At 39.9% G+C, this 12,236-nt stretch overlaps 1 protein-coding gene across 1 annotated transcript in view; it reads left to right on the plus strand.

Annotated features, from left to right (window-relative positions):
* Window positions 1-4,547: 4,547 nt before the first annotated feature.
* nup54 (nucleoporin 54) overlaps window positions 4,548-12,236 on the plus strand; it is a gene marked incomplete at its 5' end in the record, with an annotated part of 16,215 nt that continues 8,526 nt past the window's right edge. Inside the window, 3 exons of the mRNA XM_080846982.1 lie at window positions 4,548-4,590; window positions 5,295-5,399; window positions 12,053-12,130. Coding sequence (XP_080703108.1) covers window positions 4,548-4,590; window positions 5,295-5,399; window positions 12,053-12,130 — 226 coding nt within the window. The remainder of the gene's footprint in view (window positions 4,591-5,294; window positions 5,400-12,052; window positions 12,131-12,236) is intronic.

Raw genomic sequence — 12,236 nt, forward strand, 5'->3', positions numbered from 1 at the left:
CCTCTCTTTTATGCCAGAGCCAACAGGAGGCTCTCTCTGCCGCTTCTCCCAACCTACGAACGGCTGTTTTTCTCAAGTGGCCTCTCAGTCCAACCTTTGTCATTAGATTCCACGCTGATTGAGCTGGGAATCCTCGACAACCCACTTCCACTGTCATGCCACGTTGTCCACCCCTTGTCCCGGCAGTCCTGGACAAGTTGTTGGTACTTCATTTTCTTCCTCTCTGCCGCCTCCTCACAGTTCTCTTCCCACGGGACTGTTAGTTCCACCAGGATGATTTTCTCACCCTCTAGGGACCACATGATGATGTCTGGTCTCTGGGTCGTGGACAGTACTGCCTCTGGGGAGTGGAGTTTCCTCCCCAGATCGACCTCCGAAACCCATCCCTGGGCTGACTGAAGGAGATTCTGCTTGGCTTGGCTTTGGACGGCAGGTCTCTGACCCTCTTTTACAAAGGCGATGTTCCTGAACAGCGGATTTGTTTTGGCTGGACGCTTCTTCCTCCTCTCTTGCTCCAGGGTGTTTGCGAGCCGAGCCAACACCTTGTCATGGCGCCACCTATACATCCCCTGGGTCAATGCTGTTTTGCACCCTGATAGGATGTGCGCCGTGGTTCCTTTACCGCCACACAACCTGCACAGTGGGTCCTCCCTCACAATTCATGTGTAAGTTTGGTAGTTAAATGGAAACGCCTATATTTGTTGGTAAAGACATTCAAGAAGCTCACATGGCACATGTGAACAAACCCTTAGCTTTGGGGCAAATAACATTATTATTTAGTTGAATCAGCTCCCACCGAAGAAACATTAAAAAGACTAAATTTACTTGCGGAATACTCAAAGTAATGCTGAAAATATGGCAGCTCTCCAGGTCTGTTGAGGTTTATATGATGTTGAAGTTTTTGTTAAAGTGTTTCTTTTCTTTTAAAGAAACTTTTCTTTCTATAGTACTATTTGCACACACAAAACATGTGTTAGCTAGTCTCCTAAACCTGGAGTCTCAAGATAAATAGTCAAAAGAAAGATCTTGACATCTTGGGAAAAGATCACACACCAGAAGAATCCATTCCCATTAGGCTACTGAAAACATAAAAGATCCCTTGCCTACACCATTGTGTACACTACCTACCTAGGCCAGATAACCAACAGTCAGTGTGGACACATGTGTCCAATTTCCGATTTCAGTCCGATTTAAATTGGATATTGGACACATGTGTCTCCCCAGAACTAGATTCATTGTGTCCGACTTAAGTCCGACTGGACTCCGATGTAAACCCCTGGACACACGATTCGATTCCGCTGGTAATTGGACTGGGCGCGCATGTGTCTCTCGTATCTGATTCAAATTGGACAACAACAACTTTTGCACGTGCTTGAGATCGTGCCCACAGACATATACATGCATCATATATAATGTATATGATATGATAAACGCTGCTAGACGCTCAGTTCTTGTGCTCCCTCTCATTCACGTTGAAATACTGAAAGCGAAAGTGAAACTTTGAAACTGGAACGCAACTGTTTGGGACAGAACGCTAATTCAGTGAACAAATATTTTCATATTACTTTCCACCAGTTGTTAGTCATGTAATACATTCATATCGATGTGAATCAATCAATACTAATACAACTTTAACTGTGGTGTGTTTTTGTTTCATTTCACAACGTATTTACTGTATAATCAACGGTAGCAGATGTAAACATTCCGCATTTGATTTGACCTGACTAGATTCATCTAGATTGGTCACTGCCATGTGCTTTGAGATAGAGCAGTTAACCCCCCTTATCTCCCTCTGTAACGAAATACTGTTTTCTGATTGGCTAATGGGGTGTACATTAAGTTCGTATAGATCAGCGGTTCCCAAACTTTTTAGGCCATGCACCCCCTTCTATATCCCGACCGTGTTCACGCACCCCCAATCACCCACACCTTAAAAAAAAAAAAGCAACTGAGCCTACTTTTGGCGCATTAAAATCGGACCTATGAGACATTTTGCTCGCGCTTGGCGTTTGTTTACAAGATTTAGTCCGCTGTTAAATGTTGCAGTATGAACACAAACCGAACAAAGGGGCAACTGGACCATCGTATAATTTGAATCCCTGAGGAAACTAACTTAGGAAACTAACTACAGGTGCGAAAACGCCATGAAACACTGCAACAAAGTTTCAATAGGATTTCAGTTACACAAGGCGTCACTTTTAAAGAGCAATACGGATGGCGAGGACGCACAGGCTCAGAGGCAGATTTCATCATATTTAATTTACAATTAACCATACACAGCGGTTACTTAAGCACAATAAAGTTAGACATCACAACTGATCACCAGACCCTTGTTTCTCTTGCCTCCGATCTCTCACTCTTTTTTTATGACTGAAAGCGTTTAGGTTGTCCGGTAATTGTCGGACATTTGAGAATAGCCCTAATATTTAGGCTCATAAAGCAAACATGCCCTGCCCTTATTATGTTTGAAGGAACAGGCTTATCTGCCGTTTGAAAGTAATTCAATAACACGCATATGCTGCATTTTAAATAAAGCGCAAACCGTCGGTTATAGTGAACTGAGCGAGAAGGATCAAACATGCCCAAGCAGACTAGCCTTATAAGCTTTTTTCGGAGGCCAAACGCAACTGAACCGTCTGATGAGAATGAAACAGTAATAGCCTACCTGAAGCCATAGGCTATATGTTCATAGAAAAGGCCGAAGTCTCGGGCGTTTAGGTCGGAATGGAGTGACGTTCCCTTGGCTATAAGGTGCATCAGACAATCATGTTGTTGTTTTTTTCATTGTAAACTTCGGCAAATAAACCTGTTGCATTCTACACGACCTGATTATGTCATTCTTAAAGCTACATAGCCTGCCGTCAGTTTTATTTAATAGGCTCATTTAGAAGCAATAATAGATATTTGACTGGCTTATCATTAAAATGTCTGGAAAATTAAAACTAAAGTGACCGGCAAAAAAATGTTCTAGCGGAATCTCTCCCACCTGACAGTTTCCCCATTTTAGCCAGTTAAGCATATTTGCGTGAATGTTGCTGAATGAATGAAGTTAGCTGACTTTAGCGGCACTAGCAAGGGCTAGCTAGTGTGTACGTACAAGACAGTCTGGCGGCAGGAGCTGAAGTGCATATCTTTATTAAATTGTACGTCTTTATATTCAAAATCTAAATCTTACAAAGGAAATTTGTATAATTCATGGCTTCATTTTGTGAAAAATCCTACTTACATTTTTGAAAATTACATATAATATTAATTATTAGACGATTAGACCACCATTACATTTTTCCTCTCGCGCACCCCCTAGAGGCAGCTCACGCACCCCCAGGGGTGCGCGCACCACACTTTGGGAAACCCTGAGATGGACACCTTGGACGTAGTCCCAGTAGAAAAGTTAAATCGCCGTTCCATATCAATGCTCTTGAATGGTTACCATTGACAACCAACGTAACGTTTATTTTTTGACAGCTAGGATAATTTGAACCAAGATGGCGCCGTGTTGGGACAAGTTAGTGGGCAATGTTTTATGTCAATTAAGCTATCTACACGACTTTTTATATGTCTAAATTGACTCGGTTTGTTGTTTATGTTCTACACGGATGTTGCAGAGTATTGTAATTCTTAACTGAAAGTCTCGAATATTATTTGTAGGCGGCTGTTAGCGCTTAGAAAAAAACACCATTGAAACAGATGGTAGCTCATACGGCTAACTAGCCTTTGACCAAAATTACTAAACTTGACCTCCCTGTTGCTCTGTCCAACTTCACCATCAACGGAAACGTGGAGTTCAACTGTAAATAGTAAAACCTTATGAACAATACCTGTGTCCGTGTGTCCGTTTACTTTACAGAGGGGAGCTGAGTGTCACTTTGCAGCAACGCCTGGGGAAACTAAAGGTCCGGTTCCACGCACTACTTTCTCACTACTTTCTCTAACGGGAGCACTAGGCTTCAAATCAAGAATTCATCAGGTTATTATGCATATTAAATTTCCTAAAGATAAAGGAAATTCTAAATAATAATAATAAAAACATTTTTGGATGTTGTAAACGGGAGATAAGCGGGATAACGGCCGACGAGCTGTCCAGTTATACGAATTTAATGGACGCTGCGGGGCAAAGAACACCACGACGCGGAGCGGAGTGGTGTTGCTCCGCAGAAGTCCATGGAGACCCCATGGAGAGAATTGGATGGGATCGGAGTGCTGCCATCATGTGCCCGCACTGATGACAATTTTGAGAGAAAAGCTACACGATCAAAAGGCTAATATCCTAAAGTAACCCTGGTCCAGCCATTTGGCGCAATTCTTTGAACATAATATTTTATGAATTATATAATTTGTTTATTAAGTTTAATCTAACACTGTTTGATGCTTTAGCAATATAATTTTGTATTTTGCCATGCCCATAAGGGTTTTGAACTGAACTGTAAAACGACAGCAAATTAAGGAACTTCGATCGCCAACCTAACCCACATTTTTTAGACGAATCTAGGAACATCGCAGATAGCGAAGTTGTTTCCGGACGGACTGTACACAGGACAGCCCGAAACATGGCGTTCAATTTTGGCGGCGCTGCCGCACCAAATCCTGCAAGTAAGATGTTTTTTTTTGTAATACACGGTAAATGCCATGATGTAGGTAGTTGTTAAATAATTACATGTTTTATTACGAGCAGTTTATGGTAGACATATCTATTCATCTTGTCATCTGAACGGGTTTAGACAACCAGCTACAAGATCAGAGCTAGCTAGCAAACTAGCTGCTACACACTTAGCCATCTAATTTCTAACTCACCTACCCGGTGGATATAACACGCTAGCTAGCTTAGTACCTAAGTTTGTTAAGATCGTGCCACCTCATACATACCTAATACAAAAAACACCCTTTTAGTGGACTCATCTTTGTTTGTTGGTCTGTGCTCAAGACTCTTCAAACTGTGCCAACTTTTAAATAACGTCACGTTAGCCATCATAGCTATAGCATACTAGCTATCAACATCTGCCTGCTAAACTTGCCTGGCAGTGGTAGCTAGTATGTGGTGTAATGTTTATTACTGTCGTAGACATAAGAAGACCAGTTTGTATTCTTAAGTCATGATTACTGCTAGCTGGTGGACCTATCTTGTTGCAGATGAGTTCGGCCGAAAATCGTGTTTGACATGCTAAATTAAGAAACTAATTGCCAATTCGCCTCAAACTATCTAACTCTTGCATGGCCATACCACTTCCTGGCATCAGTATTTCCATTCGCATTGCATGGCTGTCATGTTTTCATGTTTTATTTTGTTATCACTCAAGGCACTTCAGGATTTTCATTTGGTTCATTCGCTGCCAAAACAACAGCACCCACCGCTTTTGGTTTTGGTCCTACCACAACAACTACAGCTTCCACTGGATTCGGTAGTAAGTTCATGTCTCCTTTCATCCTCATACAAAATCGTCTCAACACTACCTCCTTCGCAATTTGTATCCAGACCGCTTTGCTTGATTTTAAATAATTTAATCTTTAAGAAGTTACCATATCCTTAGCACTTGCCCGGAATTGGTTTCTATTCAGGCCCTTGCCTGTCGTGGTTCAGTTAACCTCATAGGCTGTAGAGAGGCAAACGTGTTAAAGTGAAGAGCAGTGAACTCATTTAATATGGGCACCAGTAGTGGTGGTGGGTGATGCAGAGATGAAGAAAAACATTGTGACCCAAGAAAGCTAGGGTTCATACTCTCAGAAGGACATTTTATAAGGTGAATTTTGGGGAAACATTTTGACAGACAGAACAATTATTGAGCCTTAAAAAGACTTGAGACTAACATTAATTAGAGTCAAGGTATCCCTTATAACTGCATTCAAGCATAACATGATCATGCTCCTATTGATAAATGTCAAATGGCTGTAGGAAATACTGGAATTTTCATCTAGACCAAATATGCTCATGACCGTTATGTCCAGGGTGCGATTTGTTGGGTGGGGGATCTATATATTCCTTCCTCTGACTTAACTGACTTAATTTACAAACGCCATCACTCTATACATTTAACGAATACTGACATCCAAATAGACTTAATGCCCAGTTATAAAATAGAAACTATTCCCCTTTTGAGGAGTTATTACATTTTTTAATCAACCAATGGATGTGATCAAATTTCTCCAGAGTTAGACACACTCTCTCCTATCTCTGTCATTCTTACCTTTGCTCCTCCTCTCTGTACTCTGCATCCTGGACCAGAACCATACTTGTCAAGTCCTGTTTTATCTGTGACACTCACGGCTTTTCAACATTTCTCATGTCTTGCCTAGCCTACGTGACACTGAATCTCACGGATTTTCACTCCCAATAGCATACTATAATAATAACATTACAAAGTACGTTAGACTGCTGTGCAGTGTGAATAAGATACTGCCATGTTCGCACTGTGTGGCTCACTATACCTGTGTAGCATGTTTAGGCTACTGTACTCAACGAACTTTCAATATTCACTAACTTATCTCGAGGCGAGCCAGGCCTGTAAACATAATGCCTTGCAAATGTAACAGTACGTTGGCACGTGTTGTGTTTGATGTGCACGTCTTTTTGGGATGGCTCACGGATTTCAGTCATCTTCTACCTGTTTACTAGGACCTGCACTTTCTGCTCCACTCTCTAGCTCATTCCCGCCGCCTTCTGTCTTTTTACTTGACACTAGCGATGGCATTTCATAACTGAGATTTGTTTCAGGCTGCAGTAAGGAAGAACCATTGGCTAGTAGTCCGAAATAGATGCAAAATGATTGATGCATCATCTGTAAGCAATGTGTTATCGCTATAGAGGCCTGTAATTAAATAACTCGGACTCACAGTGTGAAGCCTATTTTTGGTGCAGTGGGCTTGTTAATGTCGAAAACAGGCTTAGCTGTGGCTAACTTAAATAGCCAGCCACGCATCAGGCTTACACTGGTGGAGTGCTAAAAAGTTCTTATGAGCTGGGTTATAATTTGCTAACAATATAAATACTGCAAACGTATACATTAGCTATCTACTAATAGTGCAGGACTTGTCGTCACTTGCCATTGTCAACATTTTACATCTTGTGCTTGTTCATGTATGTTCAGTGTCGTCAACCTGGCAACCCGCAATCCCCAATATTTTTCATCTGGAATGCAGTACTGATTTTAAATCCTGTCTATATAGCTCCTTTAAAGATGATGGTTGGAATGTTTGACATCTGCTGTTACCAAATCAGTAAGCTTGATTCATGAAGTTGATGTCAAGCGATGTCTAATCGATGAACTATTTGCGAAGGGCGTAAAGAAAGCACTCTTTATCAGTCAGGTCAGCCAACTTTAATGCAGAAAGCAGTCTTGTAGTAAATACTAGTGCTGGGCAAGTTAACACGTTAATCTCACGTTAATTCATCAATTATTTAACGCTGACAATAATTTTAACGCACGTTAACGCAGGTTTTATTATTTCGCTCAAAGGCTTTTATTTTGTCTTTTATAAAAGTCTGCCGCAAAACCGGAAATGGATAAACCACACATATATATTTATATATATATGACATGTACATGTATATACAGGTGCATCTCAATATATTAGAATATCATCAAAAAGTTGATTTATTTCAGTAATTCTATTCAAAAAGTGAAACTCATTTTTTAAAATAGGTTCATTACACACAGACTGATATATTTTAAGTGATTTATTTCTTTTAAATTTGATGATTATAACCGACAGCTAATGAAAACCCCAAATTCAGTATCTCAGAAAATTAGAATATTACTGAAGACCAATAGAAAAACGGATTTTTAACACAGAAATGTTGGACTAGAGAAAAGTATGAACATGTACAGCACTCAATACTTGGTCTGGGCTCCCTTTGCATGAATTACTGAAGCAATGCGGCGTCGCATGAAGGCAATCAGTCTGTGGCACTACTGAGGTGTTATGGAAGACCATGTTGCTCTTATAGTGGCCTTCAGCTCTTCTGCGTTGTTGGGTCTATTGTCTTGCATCTTCCTTTTCACAATACCCTATAGAATCTATGGGTTTTAGGTCAGGCGAGTTTGCTGGCCAATCAAGCACAGGGATACCATGGTCCTTAAACCAGGTACTGGGACCTTTGGAAGTGGGTGCAGGCGCCAAGTCCTGATGGAAAATGAAATCCGCATCTCCATAGGATGGTCAGCAGAGGGAAGCATGAAGTGCTCTAAAACAGACGGCTGTGCTGACCTTGGACCTGAGAAAACACAATGGACTAACACCAGCAAATGACATGGCACCCCAAACCATCATTCACTGTGGAAACTTTACACTGGACCTCAAGCAACTTGGATCCTGTGCCTCTCCTCTCTTCCTCCAGACTCTGGGACCTTGATTTCCAAATGAAATGCAAAATGTACTTTCATCTGAAAAGAGAACTTTGGACCACTGACCAACTGTGCAGTCCTTTTTGTCCATAGCCCAGGTGAGACGCCTCTGACGTCTCCGGTTCAAGAGTGGCTTGATACAGGAATGTGACAGTTGAAGCCCATGTCCTGGATACGTCTGTGTGTGTAGGCTCTTGAAGCACTGACTCCAGCTGCAGTCCACTCCTTGTGAATCTCCCTTGAATAGGCTTTGTTTCACAATCCTCTCAAGGCTGCGGTTATCCCTGTAGCTCGTGCACCTTTTTCTACCACATTTTTTACTTCCATTCAACTTCCCATTAATGTGCTTGGATACAGCACTCTGTGAACAGCCAGCTTCTTTAGCAATGACCTTTTGTGTCTTACCCTCCTTGTGCAGGGTCAAGTCAGCAGTCTTCCCCATGATTGTGTAGCCTACTGAACTAGACTGAGAGACCATTTTAAGGCTCAGGAAGTCTTTGCCGGTGTTTTGAGTTAATTAGATGATTAGAATGTGACACCATGAGTCTTCAATATTGAACTTTTTCACAATATTCTAATTTTCTGAGATACTGAATTTTGGGTTTTCATTAGCTGTCAGTTATAATAATCAAAATTAAAAGAAACAAACACTTGAAATAGATCAGTCTACGTACACAATCTATATAATATATGAGTTTCACTTTTTGAATAGAATTACTGAAATAAATCAACTTTTTGATGATATTCTAATTTATTGAGATGCACCTGTATGTCTATGTATAAAGATGCCGGCTAACGGAGTTAAACGTCCGCACTAGTTGGCGGCCATCTCTCCAGTCAGCTCGCTCACGCAACATTGTGTGTTGGTAGTGGTACATTAAATAACCATAACTTGCTCAATTTTCAACCAATTTTTAAACGGTTTGGTTTGTTATAAACGTCAGAGATGTAGTTATGACACTGCTAACTTATGAACAATTATAAATATAACCATGTGTTTTCACATGAAAATAACATTAAACAAAGCAGATAGGTGCAATAAATACACACATGCACAAGGTATTTATGTAATTTATGTTAAATCAATATACTCAGCATACAGAATGGCAACATGAGGTATATGTATACTTTTATAATAGGAATATCACTAATACAATTAAATATGAATTATTACATGTTTAGTTTAAACAAGTAATAATTCTGTAGTAACTGCTTCTAGATAAAATGCTGAGGTTAAGTGTTTGCACAACAAATGCAATGGCACTTTAGTTCATATGGCAGTACATTTAAAATAAGTGTTAAGTTCTAGGAATTGACAAACTGCACTGAAAGTGTTTTCTGGTGTCTTACTCTAACAGGGACATTTGGTACTAAATATAGACTGGTTATGCTGCTCCCTGATGAAAGTAAAATGATTCTGCTGTTACCTCAGAAATTGCCTGTTTTAATAATAAGATTGTGGCTCAGGATTTTGTGGCCAGTTTTTTTTCTTTTTCATAACGAACAGCAGTAATGTCTTGGCAGTGGCAATGAGCTTTAATTTTGTTTTTGCTTTGATAACATTGTTTAAATTGAGATTTACACTGAATATTTGATTTACCTGCTGATGTTAAAAGTGTTCGCACAACAAATGTTATGGCACTTTCATTCATATGGCTAAACATTTCAAATAAAAGTGCGCTGTACACTACTTTTGAATTCATTGTCAGATTTTGCGTATACAAATGCGATTAATCGTGATTATTCAGGGAAATCATGCGATTAATCATGATTAAAAATTTGTATCGTTGCCCAGCCCTAGTAAATACATAAACAAACAGATGGCCAGCGCTTGCATTGCACACCTGTCCTTTATGTTAGCTATTGATGCTATATATGTTAGCTGCTATGCTTTTACAGCTTTAAGAAATGGCTTAAAAGGGTTCATAGTCTACTGTATATAGCCCTCTGTGGTTCGTGATTTATTTTCATGAATGAAAATGTTTCAATAACATCACCTTCTCTGATTCTCAGAAATGGCAACCTGGATATGTCCCTGACTATGGGGAACATAACAATATCTCCCCAAGCACATTGCAGTTGACAACCTGTTTACTTTATTCAAAGACAACTGAATATTAACAACAATAACACCACGATAACATTAGCTTGTGGTGGCCAATTACTTGTTTGATGAGGCCACCAAGCCAGAATGGAAAAATGTGAAATGTCTATGATCACGACTGGACAACATTACTTGGTTGTCAAAGAATTTATGTGGCATGCAAGATTGTCCCATTGTTTTTCAACAGTCTATATTTGTTACTCATATCTTGTCAACTTATCATCTGCAGCCTGCTACAATAGTCTTCAACTCTTGCACTTACTTTTTTGAAAATTATTTATGTACCAAGGCTTCTGAGATAATCTGTAAGGACTGTTGCTGAACAAGTGACAAGCAAACATATTCACTCTTCCTTTTCAAATATTTAGCGACTGCCAATCTAACAACTTATCCTCCTATAGCTACAAAGCTAGTAGCAAGCTAACATTAGATAGCTGATGCTGAGCTAAACGTGTTTACTAACCAACCATTAATAACTCATTAATGAATTAACATTTACATTACCAAGTGACTGAACTACCTGGGTACTTTTTCAGGCTTCTGTTTGATTTGGTCGATCCAGCTTCCTTTATGTTGATACCTCAGACATTACATTTAACAATTCTTTAGTTTGGGCCTTAACGATTCTTTAGTTTGGGCCTGAAGTTATTAAAGCCCAAGGTAATGACAAATTGGACAACAGCAGAATGTGTCGTCGCCATGGTGAAGTTGAGGTTAAGGGTGATGATGAGGGAGGGAATAACATTCAGCTTGTCAAACATTGTTAATACGCATGATCATTTCAAAAACAAAGTAAAGAATGATCTCGAGGTCGAGTCTCAAGTCAAGAATAAAAAAAAAAAAAGATTGATTGCCTTAAAGGCATGTCTCAAGTCCCCGCCCCTGTGCTCATCTTGTAACAACACAAAGTCTCCTCTGCCAAAACACTGCCCTTTTTCATTTCGCTGTGCTCACCTGCACCATGGATATTTAGTATACATACATACTGCATTTCCATTCCCCTCATTGGTGGGCATTTAGCTTGTGCATTCATCCTGAAAAGCATACATATTAGAGCCTGCTGTCTCCATTTCATCAGCGCTCTGGTTCAGGGCATATATAGGTAGGCGCAAACTACCCTAGCCATGCATGTTAGGTGACTTCTGGATAACTTGAATGGAGACATGGCTCCTTTCCCATCTGAAAATGTTTCCGTTTCTAACTTTCATAATGCCTTTTGAAAAGGATACCATGGTGCAATTACTTTTTGCCATCTTAACTGGTCATTGCATGTACTCTTATTAGAATTTCTATGTTTATACATTAAGATGACACTCACCACACCCTTTTCCACCTTAAAAAAAAAAATATGGATGACTTTTTCGTAACCTCTCGCATCTTGTACTTAAATGAACAAAAGCAGCATCACCTCGTCTCATGTATCTCACCTTACATTGATCTTAAGATCAAACATTACAAAACAATCACACACTCATTTAAACCTTTAGCACTCAATTTTCCCTGAATCGATTTAGTCCTGGCTGAAACATTTGCATATTTTGATAAAGCAAAGCAACTTCTGTTTTTCTATATCTTGAGTCATTTTCATGTCTAACCTCTTTAAAAATTGCAGGTTTTGGTACAGGTTTCGGTGCTCCTGCCACAACTGCTGCAGCCACTGGGTTTAGCTTTGGCGGTGCCCCTGCCACAGGTAAGAGTTGAAACTTCTGCAATTTGTCTTTACCCTACAGCAAGTAAGAATCCATTCCAGCTAATGTTAATGAATCGTTGAGGCTATGTCTTAACACAGATTTTAG

Source organism: Sprattus sprattus (genome assembly GCF_963457725.1).
Source record: "Sprattus sprattus genome assembly, chromosome: 11".
NCBI classification, from domain to species: Eukaryota; Metazoa; Chordata; class Actinopteri; order Clupeiformes; family Clupeidae; genus Sprattus; species Sprattus sprattus.